The sequence below is a fragment of the Panthera pardus genome, unplaced genomic scaffold (genome assembly GCF_024362965.1).
Source record: "Panthera pardus isolate Hobbes unplaced genomic scaffold, ASM2436296v1 HiC_scaffold_13, whole genome shotgun sequence".
Lineage (NCBI taxonomy): Eukaryota > Metazoa > Chordata > Mammalia > Carnivora > Felidae > Panthera > Panthera pardus.
The window spans coordinates 149,305,779-149,331,234 of record NW_026526688.1 but is presented as its reverse complement, the minus strand read 5'-3'; the positions used below and the strand labels follow the sequence as shown (position 1 = coordinate 149,331,234).

General features: G+C 34.5%; 1 protein-coding gene across 3 annotated transcripts in view; it reads right to left on the bottom strand.

The window, feature by feature from the left end:
• Positions 1–19,819, bottom strand: part of LOC109278256 (transmembrane protease serine 11F) — an 88,648-nt gene extending 68,829 nt beyond the window's left edge. For 2 of the 3 annotated variants that reach the window (XM_019468447.2, XM_019468454.2), the window contains exons 1-2: positions 19,663–19,819; positions 2,283–2,363 (exon numbers count right to left, since the gene is read on the bottom strand). In XM_019468447.2, coding sequence (XP_019323992.1) covers positions 2,283–2,293 — 11 coding nt within the window. In that variant the 5' untranslated portion in view covers positions 2,294–2,363; positions 19,663–19,819. Of the gene's footprint in view, positions 1–2,282; positions 2,524–19,662 lie in introns of those variants that run through there. The other variant, XM_053901504.1, reaches the window with a different exon arrangement.
• Between the last annotated feature and the right edge of the window lie 5,637 nt (positions 19,820–25,456).

The window sequence follows — 25,456 nt, the reverse complement described above, 5'->3', positions numbered from 1 at the left end:
AAAGTATCTATATTGCAGGTAGCCATATCTCATCTCTGTCTCACCTGTGGGAGGCACCAGATATAGGGACTAGTGAAAAGAAAAGCTCTACTCTGGGATAATTTAAGTGGTTCTCTAGTGCCTTAAGAAAGTTAATGTCCTCCATATTAACTAGCTATTAACACTTTTGAAATCATGGAATTCAAAAGACTTTAAGGCTAATGCAGTTTTTTAAAATATTTTTTGCCATGACCCACAGTAAGAAATGTTCTGCATCATAGCATGGAACACATACATAATCATGTATCTAAAACAACAGTTCCACAATTCAATATCTAGACTTACTAGGTATGATATGGTAAAAATATAACAAAAACCCCAATATTAGATATTACTTCACAATTATTTAATTTAACCAAGAAAAAAACCCAAGATAAATAATATCAAAATAAGCCAAATAATAAATAAAATAGCTTTGTGCTTACCCACCAAAAAATGATTTCTAGTCCCATTAATAGTGACAACTACTCCCCCATTTCTGTTAGTGTAAACTCTCCTCACATTTTACACATAAAGGGAATGAAGTCTTGAGAGATAAGTGACTTGTCCAGACAATGAGTCCAAAGCTGGATCTAGGACACATCTAAATGTCAGGCTAGTGCTCTTTCCACTACACCACAGTGAGAAAGACGGAGCTGCTGTGAAGAAGCTATAGCATCTAAGTCATTCATTCTTTGAGACAGACTCTTTGCCCATGGGCAAAATACCTGTACTAAGGAAGTCAATAAGCCTGCTACCTACCCTTCTTACTTTTGTGGCACAGCCCACATTTTTGAAAGAATATCCATGTTAAAAATAATACTGATATAGAATCCAATTAGAAAAGATACTTAAAATCCTCAGAATTATAAACTCTGGGTCAGAGTTGATGAGGTTTCAATATAGAAATTTGATGTGTCCGTAATGATACTTTTAGAGTGGGAAAAGGAGTGAACAGAGATGATACCAGAAGTTGGGAAGAGAGGAACCAGGCTGACAGAAAAGCCATACTACACAATTCTGAGCAAAATGAGAATGGGAGAACTTCAAGTTCTTTGTTAATTGTTTACAACTGAAATTGTGAGCATAACATGTATTTGTGAATGTTTATTAAATACAAAACTAATTTTTCCTACTGCACATTTTGTCTTTGTCCTTATCGTGGTGAATTAGAAATAATACTTTCTCATATTTAATAAGTACACCTCTCATATTTAATAAAAAGTACAGATAATATGCTGTATCAGGCTGTCCTTAAAAGGCCTGTGGGGAGAAGCTTTATGCATGAAATAGACAGTCTTCCTCAGGCTAATGCTTTTATTTTAGAGTAATTTAGGAAGGGCAAGGACACTCATTATCTAAGAGCACCAGAGGCTACAGGCTTAAAGTACTATGTTTCATTGAAGACAAAATCAAATGACTGCACAATTATAATTATCAAAGAATCATGATTAAGTCTGAAACATCAGTCAATGCAAACCTTGTGGGAAATTGGTGTCTGTAGAGGGGTCAAGAGTCTCTTTGAGAAGCAAGGTTAGACTAAGCAGGTGTTTGAATGAAATCACTCACATAAAATATTAGTTATTTATTTCTGAGTCTGTTAAACAATAGCCTGAAATTACCTAAATGTGTATATATATATACGTACATACATACATATATATATATATGTCTATCATGACAAATGTCACATAGTCTAGATTTTGTTAATTCAATAATATTTATATATGAATTTTAATTTTCATCCTACATATATATATATATATATATATATATATATATATATAAATCTTACTGCTACCATACTTTCTATTATTTAGAATTAAAAATTGAAATTCCAATAAACTCTCCTCTTATATTTCAAATTTTCCCAGAATATACTTCACAAAGCAGCATAAGACAAAAATTTATTCCAAGCTACTGATCATACCAAAGAAATTAACTAAACTGTATTATAGATTATTTTTTGAAGCATAGGTTTTTCTAAATGTTTAAATATAATATAGTTAATATATTACTGCATATCATTTCTATTTCTGTTATTTAGAAAGAAAGGATCATATTGGCTCCTTTTGTTTTAAAAAAAACTTATATTTAAACATAGCAACAAAATAAAACTTTAACAGAAAATATAGTAACACATTTTTTTAAAAAAACCTCTTAGTTTTAAAGCACTATCCACTAGCCGTTTGTCCTGCCCATCTCAGGAGTTGTGAACCTCTGTCCCTGTTGATAACTCTGACTGAGAAAAGCTGCGTACTTACGCGTACATCATGGACCCAGGACTGGGGCAGCTTCTATTCAGTCACCATCTGATCTCTATCAGCCAGGTCAAGGCTGGGAGGCTGGAAAATAATAAGAGTCACTGGCAACAAGAAAGGCAACGAGTCCTACAGGTTTACTGACTGAGATCTGCTGTCCTGATGTAGCCTGATAAGAACATGATCAATTTTGTGCCAGCCAGTTCAACACACTGAAGTAATTATTAATACTTCATAGCATAGAGAAGCTCCAAGCAGTGGACGGCACAACGTGCAACTGCTGATGATTCAGAAGACCATACTTTTCCGGTTGGGGAGGTATGATCAGGATTGAGGTGTGGTTCCAATTTGTTTAAAAAACAACAACAACAAAACATTAGAGCACCTCAATGGTACTTTTTCCTTCTTCATGAGAATTGTTGTGTCTCTTCCCTTTAAGAGAAACTTTATGGTGCTGTGGTGAGGACCTGGGCTATGGGCCAGGGTGCTTATCTCCACCACCGTGGTAGTATGACCATAGGCATGGTACTTAACTCATTGGAACTATTTTGATCATAAGTAAAATGGCAATACTTGTGTTAGCTTTTTTGTGCATTTTAGCTCTAAAGATTATATATTTTATCGAAAGAATTTAATTATCCCCCAAAAGGCAAAAGAGGAACATTAAAAAAAAAAAAAAAACCCAACAAAACAAAACTTTTTTCTTCTTTCTCATCATTAAGAACAGCTTAGTTCATCTTAACTGGGTATGAATTCCTCAGTGTTTATACTCACTTTATTTTTTTAATTTTTTTAATTTTTAATTATTTATTTTGAAAGAGAGAGAGTACAAGCAGGGGAAGGGCAGAGAGAGAGGGAGAGAGAGAATCCCAGGCCAGCTCCACGCTATCAACACAGAGCCTGATGCGGGGCTTGAACTCACAAACCATGAGATCATGACCTGAACTGAAATCAAGAGTCAGACATGTAACCAGCTGAGCCACCCAGGCACCCCTATTGTCACTTTAGATAATTGCATTCGTTCACAGAGATTCTGGTCTCAATATATGAACTTCTAATGAAGATCAGTAAAGTTTCAGAATGGATATGAAAATTTTAAGAGCTGCTTTTAAAGGCTTAGAGCCAGGAAATATTAAAGGAAAAAAAATTAAACATGCATTTTTGTTGTTCATACAGAATACCTTTATCTAAAATGCTACAAACAATATCAATCTAATTCCAACATTTTTATTATAATATTCCACATAGTCATGAATATGAAATATATTTCTCAAGACATATTATGAATGGAAAAACTGGCCAAATTGTCAGTTTGTGTAATCAATTATCAGCAAAAAAAGACATGTGACAATAGAATTTTGAAAAGGAATAAAAATTTCTGAATAAATAATTGTAGAAAAGTTACTGAATCACTTTACCTATATTGAAAATTATAACTTAACTTGGCAGAAAGTAATTTTGTTCTTTGGAGATTTGATTTTTTTCAAGAGTGAAAAAAATCATAAAATTATAACCAGAAAAAGTACTAGAAAAATTATACTAATTTTAATATACAATAAAGACCCATTATTGTTTCTGTATTATAGTACCATGCTAACTTGAAATTAGTGGGGCATCTGAGTGGCTTGGTCAGTTAAGTGCCTGACTTTGGTTTGGGTTATGGTCTCATGGATCATGAGTTTGAGCCCCGTTTTGGGCTCTGTGCTGACAGCTCAGAGCCTGGAGCCTGCTCCAGATTCTGTGTCTTCTTCTCTCTCTGCCCCTCTCCTGCTTATGCTCTGTCTGTCTGTCTCTCTCTCTCAAGAATAAATAAACATTTTTAAAAAATGTCTAACTTGAAATTAACATCATACACATATGCTTTTAAAATTGTTTTAATGTTTACATTAAAATATTTCTCATTAATAAATTAATATATTTGCATAAATTAATATTATAATATTAAAATATTCTCAGTTCTTTTTAAAAATTTTTTTCTTAATGTTTTTATTTATTTTTGAGGCAGAAAGAGACAGAGAATGAGCAGGCAAGGGGCAGAGAGAGAGAGACAGAATCTAAAGCAGGCTCCAGGCTCCGAGCTGTCAGCACAGAGCCTGATGTGGAGCTCGAACTCACAGACTGTGAGATCATGACCTGAGCTGAAGTCAGATGTTCAACCGACTGAGTCACCCAGGCGCCCCTCAGTTCTTTATGTTAGTAGATAATACAGAGAACACAAAGTCTGGCTTAAATGGAGGAAATTTTTCTATACAAGAACCTTGTAAGTACAAGAATCCACTTTGAGGTTTCTGGACTGAGACATGTGGTAAGCATGTATTTCTTACATTCATATATATGCAAAACTAGAGGTTCAATTGTTACGCTCAGGAATCTTTCTTCCTATTCCATTCTCTCAAATTATCTTCTTATTTTAAATGTTCTATTTCTTTAATTGTTTTCATTTTTTTCCCCCTCCTTCTACTTTCAGTGAATATGTAAAATAACTCCATTTACTCTCTGAGGTAATGTCTTTGCCATGGTGTGGTTGCAGTACCCTAAGCTTCCAAGTAAGATGGCTGGGTTCATTTCCTGCTGCTGTCATCAACTAACTGTATAAACTTTAGGAAAAGTCTTAAACTTTCTACATCCCAGTTTCTCCCTCTGTGAAGTGAGGATAATACTTGTACATAGTTTAAATGAAATAATAAATGTAAAGGACTTAAAGTAATGCCTGGTTCATAATAAAGCTCACAAAAATATTAGGTACACTCTTCTCTCCAACTCTCATTTTTTTCTAAGATTAGTCCTATATTGCTAATTGTTTTCAACAGACTTCAAAAGTGCTATTTCCAAACTCTTCTGTTTATATGGTTCTCTTTTCAGCAATATATATTGTGTCTACACAATTTTTTTTAATTTTAACTAAATTAGTTTTAATTGTAATGCATAATTAAAGATATTGATATATTGGATTCTAATTAATGTAGCATATGCAGATTTTTTAAATTTATTTTTGAGAGACAGCGTAAGTTCAGGAGGTGCAGAGAGAGACAGACAGACAGACAGAGGATCTGAAGTGGGCTCTGTGCTGACAGCAGAGAGCCCAAGACAGGGCTTGAACTCACATGAGATCATGACCTGAGCCAAAGTCAGATGCTTAATGGAATGAACCATCCATGCACCCCACATATGCATTTTTTTTAAATAAATGTTCCTTATAAGGCTGAATAACTATCAGCTAATTCTGAAGATTGGCAGGCATTAACAGTTTGCACTGTAGAAGTGAAATTACTACATGTGAGTTTTATTTAATTGGTTCTCAGCACCCTCAGCACACCTTGCTACATGTGTGCAGGCACAATACTGGTTTCTATTACTGCATTGTTGATTGATTTATTATTGGTCAAAACACAATGAGTGTATGTTGCAAAATGTCAATGGGGAAAGTCAACAATAAGATGACGTTACATCATGACATCAAGGGGAAAGTTAAGATACTCCCAAACTGATCATGTTTCTTCAGTGTCCAAAATAAAAGAAAGGAATAGAAAAAAGAGAACTTTTAGAGTAGAATCTATAAAAGGTTTTTATACATTTCCCTGTAGTTGCAGATTTTGTAATAAATTAAATTTATGAATGTAATAGCATTATCACATACAAATAAATTAGCCTCATACTTGCTAACAGCTTAAGGTTTGAGAAGTGGCCTTAAGTTTTATCTTACACTTATTAAGACAATTTTAATTCAATTTTACCACTGCAGAAAGAACGTAAGGGAGTTAATGTACGAGCACTGCCAAAGGGTGATAACATGGAAGAGGCCACCCTCAAAGGAAACAATGAGTTCTTTGGACTAGAATGAATGTATCACTGACCTAAGGAAAATAACACCAAATTGAATGGCCTCTCTTTAATATATATAAAAACTAACAGATATCATTTGCCCAGACAACTGGGGTGACAAAAATTGGAGACACTCACTCTAAGATCAACTCATTTCCATGTATCACTTCCATGTGTTCATTAAATCATGGAACTGAGATCAAAGGATAATATATGAGCTTTTTTTTTTTCATCTCAAAGAATAGGTCTTGGAGTTTTTTGAGCCAATGTTCAAGTCAATAGTTTTTTTCTTCTCTATTTTGGAGAGAGAGAGCACGTGAGTTGGGGAAAGGGGCAGAGAGAGAGTGAGAGAGAGACAGCGAGAGAGAGAGAAAGAGTAAGAGAGAGAGAATCTCATGGAGGCTCCATGCTCAGTGCAGATCCCTATCTGGGACTTGATCCCACAACCCTGGGATCCTGACCTGAGCTGAAATCAAGAGTTGGACATTCAACAGACTAAGCTACCCAGATGCCCCTAGAAAACGTTTATTTGTAGGCAAAATATATATTTTACATATAAGAGAAATTATTTTATTTCAATACAAATAGCTTAATTACTTCATTATAACCATCTTCAAAGTTGTAGAATATTCTATCTTCATTCAAATATAAAGTATTAAATGATTTCCTTGCTGTATTTATTTAAATATTTGTATTTGTCTAAATCTATAAATCTAAAATAATTTATCAGTATATTTAAAAATACTGCTACTCAAATTATTTTACAAGTAATTATAAGATATATTTCTGCATTTTATATAGAGTTCTTTTATATAGAGTTCACTTTTTGTGCTTTGTGATCCATTTATTATTTAGATAAATGTTGGGGAATAGAAGATATTTAAGTGTTTATATGGAAGGGGAATTGTCTAATATCAATAGCACTGCGATTGTTTCTAATAATCAAAAAGTAATTTATTTTCATTCTTTGGGTGACATTACTGGAAAATAGTTTATGTACAAGCTGTTTAACTCTTGGGAAAAAATTAGTAGGTTCTGTTGAGATAGAACACTACATCAACTTCAACTCAAATTTTGGAAATTCTTTTGTTACACTTTCAGTATATCTATAGTTCACACATATCTTCTTTCATGATACTTTTAACTCGGGCTTTCTAAAATGAATAGGTCTTCTATGTACATAAATGGCTTAATAACATCTATACGAAGTTTTTCACATGATAGGAAGTCTAAAAATCTATGTTCCTGGGGTGGCGTGGTAATAGTCTGTAACTACTGATTAAAACCTGTCATCTTTAGAAAGAAAAAAAAAACTTGACCTTGATCTCCAACCTGATAAGAAGTTTGAATGCTAGATGAAAGGGTAGTCTATAACAGAAAAATTGAAAAAATATGAACTTCTTAAAGCCAAAGATCTTTCCACCAAAAGAGTCTTTCTTTAAAAATTCTTTGAGCATAGGTATAGCATTAAAGTCAAATAGCCAAATGGACAATAATATGATGCCAAAGCTATACAAGGAAGGATTTCCATGTGTCCCAACAGGGAGTGTGTATGCTTCTCTGTTATCAAATGATCAGATAATTAGTGCACTGGGTCATTGGAATGGCCAAAGAACAAGGAATGACCAAACTCATGAAAACAGGAAAACAAAACAAAACAAAACAAACAGCAACAACAACAACAAAACCATGTTGAAAAGCTTTCTGGATGATATGTTTGATGTCATCATGCAATACTATGAAGAGTATAGCTTGTGGCTACGGGTGAGATTGCATTTCTTCCATGCTGATTTCCCAACATTAAAAAACATTGAAAAAAAGAAATACATCTATGGGCCTTGGACCTAGTCCAAACACTGAAATTATCTATCTATCTATCTATCTATCTATCTATCATCTATCTATATCATCTGTCATCTATCATTTACCTACCTACCTATCCATTTATCCATCAAGTATGTATAAAATGAGATCTAGAGATGTTATCTGCATTGTTCAGACACATAACTCTGAGGTGGCAGTCAGTTCTGTCATCAGGACACTTAGCTTCCTGATCAAGTTTTTTTTTCTATTCCTTATCCTGGAAAGATTACATAGACAGATGAGTGGTAGGGGGCAGTTGTTGTTTATTTCTTGTCTTTTTTTCTTCTTTTTTGCATTCTCATAGTTCTCCTTGCCTTCTCTGGCATTCTCATAGTTGTTTTTAAGCAGTTACACCCATTGTGTTATTGAGTTATTGACATGTAGAGTATATATAGCCTAGTCTGATATAGTTTAGTCTTCAAAGAGAAGGGCTCACACTCTATAAGGTGGGTGAGGCACAAGGTCATTAGAAGAGGTATGGAAAGAAACTGCTAGAACTTATTTTACATGTATTTTTAAATCTACAGAATATTAAGAAAGAAGCAACACATTACTCGTGTTTAATTCCTTGATTGAGATTGGCATCTTTACTCAGCCTTGGATGTCAGGTCATTAGATGGCATCCTAGGCTAAGGGTTCAGTTAACAGTGACACTGGTATTTGTTGTTTGGCTTTTATCATATTTTGATGTATTGAAATTTCATGTATTTGATTAGGTGAACTTTTTATGAGTAAATATACCTGGTTTTATAAACATTCCTCAAAAAATGGGAAAGGTTGAGTATAAATAATAAAGAAGTATGAAGTTTGACCTATTGGGAAGGTTAACTCTTTCAGAGAAGCATGGGAGGAAGTCATGCTCTTGTTTCTAATACTTTTAAATAATATATCCAGCCTCTTAAATATCAAAGATATGACTAAAGTCTCTTTGGATTAATACCTACTCTTCTAGTCTCTTTTATCTCCCCATACCACTCAGAGTTAACCACTGCCATTGTTTTGATGTATACCATTCTCAGATGATAAAACATGAGCTCAGAATATGATCTAACATTTTACAGTATATGCCATTTTTTTAAGTTTATTTATTTATTTTGAGAGAGAGAGGAAGGGAGGGGCAGAGAGAGAGGAAGAGAGAGAATCCCAAACAGGCTCCACACTGTCAGCACAGAGTCTTTCTTGGGGTTCAGTCTCATGAACCATGAAATCATGACCTGAGCTGAATCAAGAGTTGGATGCTTAATTGACTGAGCCACCCAGGCATCCCTCAGTATACACTTCCAAAAATTCATTAGAGAGATAGAGTTTCCCAGACAAACAAAAACTAAAGGAGATTGTGACCACTAAACCAGCCCTGAAATTTTAAGGGGGACTCTTTGAATGTTGAAAAAGCAAAACAAAACAAAAAAGACCAAAAGAAACAAAGACTAGAAAGAACCAGAGAACATCATGAGAAACACCAACTAACTCTACAGGCAACACAATGATACTAAATTCATATCTTTCCATAACCACTCTAAAGTCAATGGACTAAATGCTCCAATCAAAAGACATAGGGTAACAGAATGGATTTTTTAAAAAAAAGACCCATATATATATTCTGCCTACAACAGACTCATTTTGGACCTAAAGACACTTGCAGATTGAAAGTAAGAGGATGGAAAACCATCTATCATACTAATGGATGTCAAAAGAAAGCCTCAGTAGACATACTTATATCAGACAAACTAGACTTTAAAACAAAGAATGTACTAAGAGATAAAGAAGGGCACTATATCATAATTAAGGGGTCTAACCACCAAGAGGAGCTAACAATTTAAATATTTATGCCCCCAACTCGAAAGCACCCAAATATATAAATCAACTAATCACAAACAAAGAAACTCATTGGTAGTAATACCATAATAGCAGGGGACTTTAATACCCACCCCCCTTACACAAATGGACAGATCATCTAAACAGAAAATCAGCAAGAAAACAATCGCTTTGAATGACACACTGGACTGGATGGACTTAACAGATGTATTCAGAATATTTCATCCTAAAGCAGCAGAATACAGTGGACCATTCTCCAGAATAGATCACATACTGGGTCACAAATCAGCTCTCATCAAGTACAAAAAGATCAATAACATACCATGCATATTTCAGATCACAATGCTATGAAATTTGAGATCAATCACAAGAAAAAATTTGGAAAGACCATGAATACTAGGAGATTAAAGAACATCCTACTAAAGAATGAATGGGTTAACCAAGAAATTAAAGAGGAAATTAGAAAGTACATGGAAGCCAATGAAAATGAAAACATGGTAGCCAAAACCTCTGAGATGCAGCAAAGGCAGTCATAAGAGGGAAGTATATAACAATCCAGGCCTTCCTAAAGAAGGAAGAAAGGTCCCAAATATGCAACCTCAACTTACACCTAAAGGAGCTGGAAAAAGAACAGCAAATAAAGCCCAAAACCAGCAGAAGGGAATGATAAAGATTAGAGCAGAAATCAATACTATAAAAAAAACAAAAAATAAAAAACAAAAAAACAAAACACCAGATCAACGAAACCAGGAGCTGGTTCTCTGAATTCTTTGAAAGAATTAACAAAATTGATAAACCCCTAGCCAGACTGATAAAACAAAACAAAACAAAACAAAACAGGAAAGGACCCAAATAAGTAAAATCAAGAATGAAAGAGGAGAGATCACAACCAATACCACAGAAATACAAACAATAATAAGAGAATTTTATGAGAAATTATATGCCAACAAATTGGGCAATTGAAAGAAATGAAAAAATTCCTAGAAACATATCACTACCAAAACTGAAATAGGAAGAAACAGTAAATTTGAACAGACCCATAACCAAAAAAGAAAGTGATTCAGTAACCAAAAGTCTCCCAGAAAACAAGAGTCCAGTGCCAGATGGCTTTTCAGGGAATTCTACCAAACATTTAAGAATTAACACCTATTCTTTTGAAGCTCTTCCAAAAAATAGAAATGGAAGGAAAACTTCCAAACTCACTCTATGAGGCCAGCATTACCTTGATTCCAAAACCAAAGACCCCACTATAAAGGAGAACTACAGACCAATTTCCCTATTTAACATGGATGCAAAAATTCTCAAAAAGATTCTAACAAATTGAATCCAACAATACATTAAAAGATCTATTCATGGGTACCTGAGTGAATCATTCAGTTAAGCTTCCAATTCTTGATTTCAGCTCAGGTCATGATCTCACGGTTCATGGGTTTGAGCCCCCATCAGGCTGTGCACTGCCAGTGAGGAGCCTGCTTGGGATTCTCTCTCTCTCTCTCTCTCTCTCTCTCTCTATCTCTATCTCTATCTCTATCTCTATCTCTATCTCTCTCCCTCCCTCCCTCTCTTCCCCTCCCTGCCTGTCTTAAAGGAAGGAAGGAAGGAAGGAAGGAAGGAAGGAAGGAAGGAAGGAAGGAAGGAAAAAGAAAGAGAAAGAAAGAAAGAAAGAAAGAAAGAAAGAAAGAAAGAAAGAAAGAAAGAGACAAGGTAGAAAAAAAGAGAATTATTCACCATGAACAAGTATTCACCCTCAGCACAAGTCAGATGACTCCTCCTACCAGTGCCGGCTACACATCGCACCCGTCGCTGTCCAAGCACCTCTTCATCATGCACAAGCTGAAGGAGCCGCAGCTGGTGTCCAAGCAGAACAGGGCCGGGGAGGAGAACCAGTAGGAGAAAAAGCCCAGTCACGAGGATGAGGTGCCTGATGGCACAGTGTCAGACCAGAAGTGCAAGGTGTGCACAGGGATGGTTCAATATCCACAAATCAATCAATGTGACACATCACATGAATAAAAGAGCATAAGAACCACATGAACTTCTCCATAGATGCAGAAAAAGCATTTGATAAAATATAGCATCCTTTTTTATAAAAACCATCAAGAAAGTAGGAATAGTAGGAACATATCTCAAGATCATAAAGGCCATATACAAAAGACCCACAGCTAATATCATCCTCAGTGAGGAAAACACTAAGGTCAGGAGCATGACTGGGATGTCCACTCCCACCACTGTTGTTCAATGTAGTGTTGGAAGTCCTACCCTAAGCAATAACACAGCAAAAAGAAATAAAAATCATCCAAATAGGCAAGGAGGAAGTCAAACTTTCACCCTTCACAGACAACATGATACTATACATGGGAAATCTGAAAGACTTCACCAGAAAACTGCTGGAACTGATACATGAATTTAGCAAAGTCACAGGATATAAAATTAATGTACAAAAATCTGTTGCATTTCTGTATACCAACAATGAAGCAGCAGAAAGAGAAATCGAAGAATTGATCCCATTTACAATTGCACCAAAAACCATAAAATACCAGGAATAAACATAACCAAAGAGGTGAAAAATCTATGCACTGAAAACTATATAAAACTTAAGGAAGAAACTGAAGAAGACACAAAAAAATGGAAAAAGATTCCATGCTCATGGATTGGAAGAACAAATATTGTTAAAAAGTTGATACTACCCAAATCAATCTACATATTCAATGCAATCCCTATCAAAATAACACCAGCAATCTTCAGAGAGCTAGAACAAACTATTCTAAAATTTGTATGGAATCAGAAATGACCCCCTAATAGCCAAAGTAATGTTGAAAAAGAAAACCAAAGCTGAAGGCATCACAATCCCAGACTTCAATCTGTATTACAAAGCTGTAATCAAGACAGTATAGTACTGACACCAAAACAGACACATAGATCAATAGAACAGAATAGAGAACCCAGAAATGGACCTACAAATGTATGGCCAACTAATCTTTGACAAAGCAGGATAGAATATCCAATGGAAAAAAGACAGTCTCTTCAGCAAATGGTGTTGGGAAAACTGGACAGCGACATGCAGAAAAATGAACCTGGACCACTTTCTTACATCATACACAAAAGTAAACTCAAAATGGATGAAAGACCTAAGCATTAAGACAGGAAGTCATCAAATTATAGAGGAGAAAGCAGGCAACAATCTCTTTGACCTTAGCCGCAGTAGCTTCTTACTGGCCATGTCTCCAGCAGCAAGGAAAACGAAAGAAAAAATCAACTATTGGGACCTCATCAATATAAAAACTTCTGTACAGTGAAGGAAACAATCAGCAAAAATAAAAGTCAACCAACAGAATGGGAGAAGATATTTACAGATGACATATCAGATAAACGGTTTGTATCCAAAAGCTATAAAGAACTTACCAAACTCAACACCCAAAAAACAAATAATCCAGAGAAGAAATGGACAAAAGACATGAATAGACACTTTTCCAAAGAAGACATCCAGATGGCTAACAGACACATGAAAAAAGGCTCAACATCACTCATCATCAGGGAAATACGAATCAAAACCACAATGAGATATCACCTCACACTTGTCAGAATCACTAAAATTAACAACTCAGGCAACAACAGATGTTGGCAAGGATGTGAAGAAAGAGGAACCCTTTTGCACTGCTGGTGGGAATGCAAACTGGTGCAGCCACTCTGCAAAACAGAATGGAGGTTCCTCAGAAAATTAAAAATAGAACTACCCTACAGTCCAACAATTTCACTACTAGGTATTTATCCAAAGAATACAAAAATGCTGATTCAAAGGGGCACAAGTACTCCAATGTTTATAGCAGCACTATCGACAGTAGCCAAAGTATGGAAAGAGCCCAAATGTCCATCAACTGATGAATGGATAAAAAAGTGGTGTATATACAGAATGGAGTGTTACTCAGTGATCAAAGAGAATGAAATCTTGCCATTTGCAACAATGTGCATGGAACTAGAATGTTCCATGCTAAGTGAAATGTCAGTCAAAGAAAGACAAATACCATATGATTTCAGTCACATGGGGAATTTAAGCAACAAAACAGATAAACATAGGGGAAAGGAAGCAAAGATAAAGTGAAAAACAGAGAGGGAGACAAACCATAAGAGACTCTTAAATACGGAGAACAAACTGAGGGTAGCTGACAGGGTGTTGGGTGGGGGGGATGGGCTAAAAAGGTGACAGGCCCTAAGGAGTGCACTCATTAGGATGAGCACTGGGTGTGATATGTAAGTGATGAATCACTAAATTCCACTCCTGCAACCATTACTACACTATATGTTAACTAGCTTGGATTTAAATAAAATTTTAAAAAATTAAAAATCATTACATGTTTCTCATTTGTAATTAAGCAGACTGAGATATTCCCATTGTCATCAAATGATACTGGATCTGAGTAAGACAGACTAATGTATTTTTTACATTCTTGTGTATTAGTTACATGTCAGTGTCTTTGACTGAATGAAAAAATACGTCAAACTAATCAACACACCCCCAGTAGGGTTACATGCGAAAAGACTGTTTAGTGACACATGCACTAAATAAGCATTTATTTTTCTTCATAATTTCTAAATTGAAAGAAGTCCCTTAAGACCTCAAGTAGGAGGTTTCTATACCAGGTCCTCTAGATTTTTTTTCAAAACAATTTCTTTCATGAATTAATTAATTCTCATGACTCTATAGGACTCTCCTCTATTCAGACCATTCCTTAATCTGTATCCCCAATTACTCCCTCATTAAAGTTGTAGTCCTATAGATGCCTATTGATGTTTTGTTTCATTGTCTTACCGTAACTATATTCAATCATATATTTTAAGAAATATTTTCTTTAGCAACTACTATGTGCCAGGCATTGAGCCTATCAACTTGCTAAGGCTAAAATGGTAAATATGATACCACCCTGCTCTCAGAGAATTTTACAGTCTAGTCAGTTATCTCAAACTCAAATCTTTGTGCCTCCAAATTTCTCTGTCATTGTCAATGGCACCACCAAATGTCTCAATCAGCTACACTCAAAATTTGAAATGTATCTTTGACTCAGTGGTCACTTTAATTCTCTGTATCAAGCCAATGATTTTGGTAATTATTCCCTCAAATTATTTCTTTGGTCCATATATTCCTTTCTCATGACTATTATAATAGCTTTCCAGCTGAATTTTATGACTTTTACTCTTTTCTTATTCCATTTCACCTTCATGCTCATTAAAAACTAATTGTTTATAAACATGACTTTCATCATGTCACTATTAAAAAACCTTTTAATAGCTTCCTTGTTTTCTACCTCATCAAAAATATGCTCAATGAAATTCTAATCCTCCAAGAATCAAATTCATCCCACCTTTAATTCCCATGCTACATTGCATCATGAATTTTAAGCCTAATTAAGCTTTGTCATTCTTAAAATGTGTAATATTCATTCTGACTTTGTAATTTCTATTACTATAGACTCCTTCCCATTGGAGTGTTCTCCCTGTTATTTTCTGTCACTTAAGTATGACACTTTGTAAAAGCTCAACCCAATTACCACCTCCTTAATGAAATCTCTGACAGTTTAGGGTAGCAGTTTAAAGTGCAATTCCTGGGGCTTCTGGGTTGCTTAGTCAGTTAAGCATCCAACATCGGCTCAGGTCATGATCTCACGGTTTGTGAGTTCGAGCCCCACCATCGGTCCAGGCTGAGAGGTGGGTGTCACCCCAAAATCCACCCCCCACACACACCCTTGTTCTTTGGAGTTTCCATTTCCAAATCTGGCCCTGACCTGAGTACCTTCTCTCAATCTCTTCCTCAACCCTATTCCCCATCTCAAAACATACTTATTCTCATTGAACTCTGGCCAGTTTCTAGTTCCATTCCAAATTCACATAACACTGAAGTTCATTAATCTCCATCCCTCTTTATACCATGTGTCCTGTTTTATTCATCTCCAGTGAGTGTACTAATTCCTTAGGTATCTCTATAATTATCTATGCATAATTCAAGTACTTCTCACCGGAGGAGTTATTCTATGCCCATAATTCATTAATGAAACCAGTCATGATGAAATGTTGGCTGGCCAGGATTTCTTCATGAAAACTATGGTTAGATGCCTAATTAACAGCAAGATGAGAAGTTTATATTTAATGATACATTTCAAATACTACAAATTATTCTCCCTTATATACTCTTTGGTTTATGATAAACAGGGATTTAATCATTAGTATAAAATTTCCAAAAATGTATTCTAAACAGCTAAAATTTATGAAATATATTTAGATAAAGATTTTAAAGGGGATGATTTATTCTGAGTTCTACATAAATAACCATTCAGTTATTTTACACCATGTGAGAAAATGATTTTAAATCTGTTTCAGTAGGGATTGTAGGGATTGATTACAGATTAATATGCATACTTTTTTCTAGCTAGTATAAATATAGGTTATCATTTCTTCTGAGCCATGGTTTTTCCCATTGTTAAAATGAGGGATTTAAATGCTATTTAACAGTTTTCTGTAATGCTCATGATAATATGATATGACCACAATTATAGAATGACATTTAACTATTAAAAAGTTGTTGGGTAAATTAATATTTGCATACAATGTGATTTTCTAGATAGAATATTGAAGTTAGTTAAGGATTAATTAGCTAATCTAATAAAAGCTTTCAAAGTGACTTGATTTGAAAAGTAAATATAGCAAACAATAACTTTATCAGTATTAGCCAGTTGTAAATAATAAAATCTTTTCACAAAAGCAAAACTAATTAAATGTAACTAGTAATAGCCTTAAGAAATGTGCAATACCCACATAAAGAAAGCTATACACATTTTAAAGAGAAAAAAAAAATACTACAAAGATATACAGAAAAATATTACAAAAGAAAAGCTAAATGGATGATTTTTTTAAATTTTTTTAATGTTTATTATTTATTTTTGAGAGAGAGAGAGACAGCCTGAGCGGGAGAGGGGCAAAGAGAAAGGGAGACATAGAATCTGAGACAGGCTCCAGGCTCTGAGTTGTCAGAACCCAATGCGAAGCTTGAATTCACAAACCATGAGATGGTGACCTGAGCTGAATTCAGACGCTTAACTGACTGAGTCACCCAGGCACCTCTCAATGGATGATTTTATATGTGAAAACTGATAACACCCAATTATTGAATAAATGGAATATTTTTTAAATGTGAAAATTCATATTAGATTTGACGATGAGGAAGGGGAGAAGTAGAGAAGAGAAAGAAGAGAATGGGCAGAAAATAATAAAAAAATAATGAAAATGAGAGAAAAAAACAGAAAATTAGTAGATTTTAATGCTCAAATATTCCTATAGGTATAAACTTCAGAATGTTTTCAGCTTGTGGCTCTTCAAATGCTTTTTATCTATAGTTTCTCAGAGGCTTCAGTTTAGTTATGTTACCCAAATAATTATAGTAAAAAATACATGTTTTTTACAAAGCAGGTATGGTAACAACTAGAATAATACTACCTGGAAAGTTAAGCTAAAGTTCCAAATTTGATTTTCATCATTGGATTTTTCCACCTCTAATTTAATACCTCAAAACATTAACTTAATAAAATTGGGCCCTTTTAGTGGACTGAAGAAGTGGGTGAAAGTTTCAAAGATCAGCAATTTATGGAATTATGGTAACATCATAATTCAATATTTTGCACTCAAGATCAAATATTTCACATATCAGAAAGTAGGGAATAAATAGCAGTACAGTGAAAAGAATATTCAACTGGGAAACCAGATTCCAGTTCCAGAATTAGTCACATGCTGACCTTGTATGTTATTTATCCTTGTCTGGGCCTCTGTTTCTGTTTCTGCCAAAAGAAAGTTTGGACTACCTCATCCCATGTCTTTTTCTATTCTAAAATAATTATATCTCCATGATTTTAATCACATGACCTATAACAAACCTAAGACTATTTATTGTAGGGTCACACAAAGCTCTGATCATCAAAAATATATCTTGTTAAAGATCCTCAGTGTGACTGTGGAAATGATTATGTTAAATGCTGGGAGCCAGGAGATAAGTATTAATTAAACAAGCAAAATACATATATATATCACCCAGAGCACTAGAATTATACATTTTAAAGCTTCTGATCTGCACAGCTTCTGATCTGCATATGTATAATCACTATGTTAAATATGTCATGGACTGAGTCACTGAATGAAAAAAGAAGAGATAACATTTTTTGTAGGCTTATATATTTTTAAAATCTAGCTTCAAGGCTAATGAATTAGCACCCTACCATTACATAAATCTGTTATGGCTGGCTTCTCCCTTGCAAAAAATTAAATCAGTGGTACTCAGACATTTTGGTCTCAGGACCACCCCATACCCTTAAAAATTACTGAGGACCTTAAGCACTATGGTTTATGTGGACTATCTATCAATATTTAATGTATTATATATTAAAACTAAGAAACTTGAAACATTGTTTAAAATAAAAATAATAAGCCATTTAAATGACATTTTTATTTTTAAAAAAACTATATTTTCAAAAAAATGTGAATTTTTTATGTTTATTTGCTTGTAAGCTCACTGTATTGCCATGTGTTGTTCTGATTGAAGTATTTTAGGAAAATTCTATCTCACACAGAGATGTAATTAGAAAGAAGGAACATTTTGATAGCCTTTTGAATAATTGTGGATATTCTGATTTTATGATAAAACTTGAAAAATGGTCGCTTCTTAGAGATTAGTTGTTGCCTAAACTAGAGATTAGTTGTGTAGAATCTGAGACCACATCAATGAAATTTTTATACTTTGTTATGTTAAAATCCATCAGTCTCTGTCACACTTGAGTGGATCTCTTAATGTGTATGATTTTGTAATAGCTTGCTATTTATAAAGTTCTGATTCACTTAATTCACATAATCATGCACATCTCTCAAGTGTTGACACATTTCATTATGTAATATCAAAAAAGCCATATTTCTTAATATAACGCTAACCTCATTATAAAAAGTAAGTATATTGGAAAGCTGTAAAATTTAGAGGATTATACAAGTTTTTTAAAATTCTAATTAACACTTGTGAGTCTGAATTTTATCACAAACAACAAATTAGTGTTTTCTTTGAAGTGGCAGGCTTACTTTATTAATTTCACCTGCCAAAAAACTAAGTCTAAGTAACCCTAATTTGTCATCAGTCGCTCTTTAAAGTAAAAATGGTACAATATGTTAAATAGTAGCTTTTTCAGTTTTTTTCAAATATCCAAGAACTCTCCTCAAGATAACTGCACTTCAGCATTGCACCAGAAGTGTTTATGCATGGTTTTCATGTTGTCACCCAGCATATTAATAAAGCTCTGTACCCAATGGTCAAGATTTAATAAAATTAATACTTTTTATTGCTTCATCAATAACATTCTTAAGTGAAAATGGAATTCTTTTTTTCTGGAATTCTTGAAAGCAAAAATATGATGGCAGTTTGGTGCCATTGTCTTGATTCACACTAAGGTGCCAGCAGTTTTCAATGCCATTGCTTTTGCTTCAATCAGTACAAATGTCAACACAGCAAAACTACTAGTAGTACTTTAAGTTTGATATTAGCAGTCCATGAGAGTTTCAGGAATTCCCAGGAGTCTTCAGTACGTACTGAATTAAAGTTTTCAAGCAAAATAAATGCCATTTTAAACCTCCCAAGATACTTTTTTAAACGACTATAAGTACATTTTTACACAATAAATTGAAATGCCTAATCATTCAAGGTTCAAGTAGAGAGAATAAAATTTGAACAAGATAGATTTAAAATATAAGCATAAGGAGTAAATTAAAAAAAAAGCATGTCATAGGAAACTATAATAGGGCATAAGGAAGAAAGCAAATGGATTTTTACATATGTGTTTAATCCTTTTAACCATTGCTTCCATACCTTGTAGTTTATAGTCTGAACTGGTTTCATCATTAGAGAATTTCTACTTCTTTGGCTGGCAGCTGTTGGAAATGGTCCTAGGATACAATCTGGAATCTTTTCTCTGACATCCGAAATATATTAAAGACAATGCAGAGTTAACCTCCTTCTCCCAGGACTTAACCCTTTAAATCTGAGTCAGACATGGGCCCAATTTCAAAAGGGTTCTTGCCAATTTGAAGCTAGTCACATGCCATCTTTCTTCAGCCAATCATAGGGCCATGCTAAAAACAACAGCTGGTTAATTGAGATATCATTCTAACACATCTATATAATCACCACTATCATTAACGCTGACTCTGTACCAGAGACTTCTGAGGACAGCACACCATCCTATCAAGACTTATAGCTTCCAACATGTAGCAAGAAAAAATTATGCTCACTCTATATAAGAGTTATGCAGTTTGACCTAAGCCTCACAGTAAGTCAGAAGAGAAAATATTGATGAACTAACTTGGATATGGGATCTTTATTTCAAGGAATACATTTCTTATTCATATTCCCTTTTTGCTGCCAAAGCAAATGAATAAGAAATATCCTCTACGGTAATAATTTTTAGAGTGTTCTTTGCTAGTATATAAAATGGTTTTGTGACTATTAAATATCTGCCAACAAAACATTACAGTATGAAACTAATATTTATTTGGCTCCTACTACTATAAGGCATGCTTTTAGGCACAAAAGATTTGAGTGGTTTGGCAGACATTATTATTACATAAATTAAATTACAGTACTTTTAGTGTTTGATTGAAACATCTAATTCGAAAAGTTATTGAACAATTACCCAAGAAAATAATTTGTAGCTACCTTTTGGCTTTAAATTATTGCTAATTAATAATGAAAATGTGTTCAAACTACCACACGCCATGCTCTTAGTGCACCTGTGGCAGTAGTAGATTGTATCTAATACTTGAAACATGAATCAGCTAAGATTTAGATGACTTCTCACCAACGGCTAATTACAGGGCAATGACTGAGAAACTTCTTGCAAAATCCTCCATTCTGTTCAACCGGTAAATCTTGCACGTTCTCAGGGCTCAGCCTTCAAATATCTTCTCTAGCACATTTACTCTCTGACTTTTATGGTCTTTTTTGTTTCAAATATACTCTCTGTTTGTTCATGATTCCCAAACTTATATTTCCAGTTCTGATACATTCTCTGAACCCCAAACTTGCATATCTAAATCTCTGCTCAACATACTCACTTGTATTTCATGCAGGCATCTTATACGTAACATGTCCCAACCTTAACAGTTAGTTCTCCCTAAACCTCCTGACTGCTTCTTCCCACTCAATCTCAATCTCAGTAAATTGCACCATTACTCACCCAGTTGGTTGTGACAAAACCTTGAAGTGATCCTAGACTGCCCTCCACATCCAATCCGTTAGAAAATCCTGGAGTTTCAACCTTCAAACTATATATTCAGATCTGACTGCTTGTCACCATCTTCACCAATACCACCCTAATCAATAACTTCATCATCAGTCATCTGAAATACTGTATGACCTCCTAACTGGCATCACTGCTTCCATAATTGGCTCCATCTAATCTATCCTGTATACAACAATTAGAGTGATCTCATTGAAATATTAGATTATATTGCTCAAATGCCTTTTCAGCACAGTTAGAATACTACTGTTTTATCTTAGCATACAAAGCCATATATAATCTTGCCCTACTAATTCTCTGTTCTTTCTAATTTCATTTTCACTCAGTTCCAGCCATGTTGTCCTCCGGGTTTGTAATTTCTTTTTTTTTTTTTTAATTTTATTAGCATTTATTTATTATTGAGAGACAGAGAGAGAGAGAGAGAGAGAGAGAGAGAGAGAGCATGAGCAGGGGAGGCGCAGAGAGAGAGACACAGAATCCAAAGCAGGCTCCAGGCTCTGAGCTGTCAGCACAGAGCCCCGATGCGGGGCTCCAACTCCCAACTGGTGAGATCATGACCTGAGCGGAAGTCGAACGCTTAACCATTGAGCCACCCAGGCGCCCTCGGGTTTGTAATTTATGTTCTCTCTCTCCTTTGAAACTCTTCCTAGAGATACTTACAAGTCTTGATCCTTTATTTCTTTCACATCTCTGCTGAAATGTCACCTCATCAAAGGTAGTTCTCTGACCATGTTCTCTAAAATAGTGAATCCTTCACTCTCCATCCTTAACCTTTGCTTACTTGTTTGTCTTAGCATTTACAGCTTGTTGTCTCTGTCTCTGTATACATATATATCATATATACATATATATATGTACCTATATGCGTATATTAATTCATCAATTTATTAGTAGACTGAAAACAGGGATTGTTGCCTTTTTAGTGCTTACGACAGTTCTTGGCACATAGTTGTAAATATTATTGAAGTAAAAAATTAATCAAGTACACATGCATAAGGACTTTGTACATAAACAGTATACATACCTATTTTTTATTTTTAATTTTTTAAATTAATTAATTTATTTTGAGAGATAAAGAGACACTGTGAGAAGGGAAGGGGCAGAGAGAGAGGGAGAGAATGAAAGAACCCCAAGCAGGCTCTGCACTGTCAGCACAGAGACCAATGCAGTGGTCAAAGTCACCAAACTGTGAGATCATGACCTGAGCCAAAGCTGAAAGTCAGATGCTTAACCAACTAAGCCACCCAGGTGCCCCCATAATATCTAATTTTTGAGATATCTTCACTAGCTATACCTAATGGCCAATTCTTTAATAATAAAGTGCTAGAAATTAATGTTGGAACCATACTACATAATACATTATAAATTCCCTCTCTCTCTCTCTTCTCTCTCTCTCTCCACACACACACACACACACACACACACACACACAGTAATAAACAAAGACTAACCAAATGAGAACAGGTAAAGTGTATTTATTCAGAGTTTCTGTAGGAAGGGAGTTAGCCATTGTCATTTGTGTCTGGCAGACTGAAAGATAGGCAGAGCAGAGGAAAACTTTAGAAGGGTTAAATAAAAGTAAGGCATCCTACTTGATTGGATAAAGGTGCATATTTAGCTTCCTGTGATTGGTCCTAAGTTGGAAGCAGAGGAAAATATTAAGGAAGTTGTGAGCTATTAATTAAATTACTAATCAAATTCTAGTCATCTGGGACCAATTTCTTGTTGAGCCTCTTGGATTGATTGTCACAGATAGTGAGTTGGTTTTCTGGGCTGATTGCTGAAGGTAATGGGTCAGAGTTTTACATTTTTATATATAATCTGCCTATTGCCTATTTGTATATTCAGCCTATAACCAGGTAACTTTTAATAAGCTACATATAATTCATTACGTATTTTTAAAATATTTTATAATAACATTTTTAAATAGTCTCATTTAATATTTGCATCATGTTCTAAAAGTCTATAAAGAACACCTCTAAGTATTGCTGTTGATAAACATCTAGAACAAATAAGGTTAATGGTAGTTAAAATGCTGAGCCCAAGAATTTCTTATTTAAAAATGGCAAAGAGGATTACCTAAAATACCTATAAAGGTAAAAATAAGATGAAAACATATTCCATAGGATCTCATAAGGATATTATACAGTGAGACAACATTATAAGAAATAATAGCCAAGAATTTCTAAGAACTAAAAGCATAAATCTTAAGAATAGAGAACCTAACAATTTGAAAGTAGGATAAAGTGCTTTTAAAAGTTCTCATCTATAAAATATTTCAGTAAAATTTAAGAATATCAGTAACCAGGAAAAATATCAAATCAAACATATAAAAATACAGCTTACTCTTTTACAAACACAGGATGCAAAAAGAAGAAAAAAGAGCAATACTTTTAAAAATATAAGAAAATAACGTATAAGCTAGAACTCCATTTTTCAGATACATAATTATTTAAGGGGAGGAAAAAATTAAGATATTGTCATGCATTCACTGCCTATCTCTCCAGTTCACTTCCTCTAGTAACCTGACTCCAACAATTCTTGGACCCCACTCGGACCTTCAGTCCACAGAACCCCTTTACATGATCTTTCACCCAAATCAAATCTGATTTCTTTTGCTTATGCAGTTTAATTTATTTTTTTAAGTTTATTTATTTACTTTGAAAGAGAGAGAAAGAGAGAATCCCAAGCAGGCTCCACACTGCCAGTGCAGAGCCTGATGCAGGGCTTAAACTCATGAACCATGAGGTCATGACCTGAGCAGAAATCTAGTGTCAGATGTTTAACCAACTGAGCTACCCAGGCACCCCTGCTTACCCAGTTTAGATTACATGGTCCTTCTCTATAAACAATTTCCTGAATAAGCTTTCAACTCTCTTCTGTCTTTACATTCATGATGCTAACCTCAAGTAGCCCCCAAATGCTATTTAATAATCCTACCATACATCTCTATTCAATTCTTACACTCTCCTAGACAATTATTTCAGACCTTCTGTTCTTTTCAAATAATTCCTCCTCATTCTCACCCAACTGATGGTCTTATTACTTATTTCTTGAAGAAATAGGAGTCAAGTCCCACACTCATCTAGTGGCCTGCCTTCATCTGAATCCACACATTTTCTTTCTCTGACCCATGGATGCATGCATCAATTGTTCTTATCTGAGACTCTTCCTCTTGGGCCCTAATGCTGACCTCCACTAGTCTATTAAGATGTCATTCTAGCAACTGATAGCCTTTCTCTCCTGCATCAATAATTTTTCTACTTTGTACTGGATTGTTCCTTTTAGTATACCAAAAGGTGAATACACCCATTTTTAAGAAAGAAAGAAAATCCTTGATAGGTTAAGCCATTGTCATTTCTCTATTTTGCTTTACAGCAAAATTTCTCTAAGCAACTGTTACTTCCTATCAAATAAATAATACCAAAAAAGGAAACAAATGACCAAATAAACATGGGAGAAAATATGCAATCTCAGTAGGAATCAAGGAACTCTAAATAGAGATGTATCATTTGCACCCATTAAATAAGCATTTAAAAAATTTTGTAATACTAGACCTTAACACAGGCCATGGAAAAAAAGGCAGTCTCATATACTGCTGAGGGAAGCATAAACTTTTCCTAAAGTCTTTCTAAATGTTAACATGATCTTGATACAAAAATCAATTAATCCTATGCTCCTCTCTTCCTTACTTGCTTCCCTGTATTCCTCCTTCTTTCCTTAATTGTTTCCTCCCTTCTTTCATAATTCACTTGAAAATCCATTAAACAAGGGTGAGTGAAATAGGTGTTCAAATGTGGCAGCTTAAAGAGAGCCTAAGTGGAATGACACGTATCCATCCAAAGAAGTGGCAGTGGGAAAGTATGAAAAGAGCCCAAATGTCCATTGACAGATGAATGGATAAAGAAGATGTGGTACGTCTATATATTATATATACACAATGTAATATTATTTGGCAATCAAAAGAATGAAATCTTGCCATTTGCAACAACATGGGTGGAACTAGAGTGTATTATGCTAAGCGAAGTAAGTCAGTCAGAGAAAGACAAATCTCATATGATTTCACTCATATGTGGAATTTAAGATAGAAAACAAATAAACAAAAGGGAAGGGAAGCAAAAATAATATAAAAACAGAGAGGGAGACAAACCATAAGAGATTCTTAAATACAGAGAACAAACTGAGGGTTACTGAAGGGGTGTTGGGTGGGGGAATGGGCTTATGGGGCAAGGGGCATTAAGGAGGACACTTGTTGGGATGAGCACTGGGTGTTATATGTAAGTGATGAGTCACTAAATTCTATTCCTGAAATAATTATTATACCATATGTTAACTAACTTAGGTTTAAATTTAAAAAAAATAAAT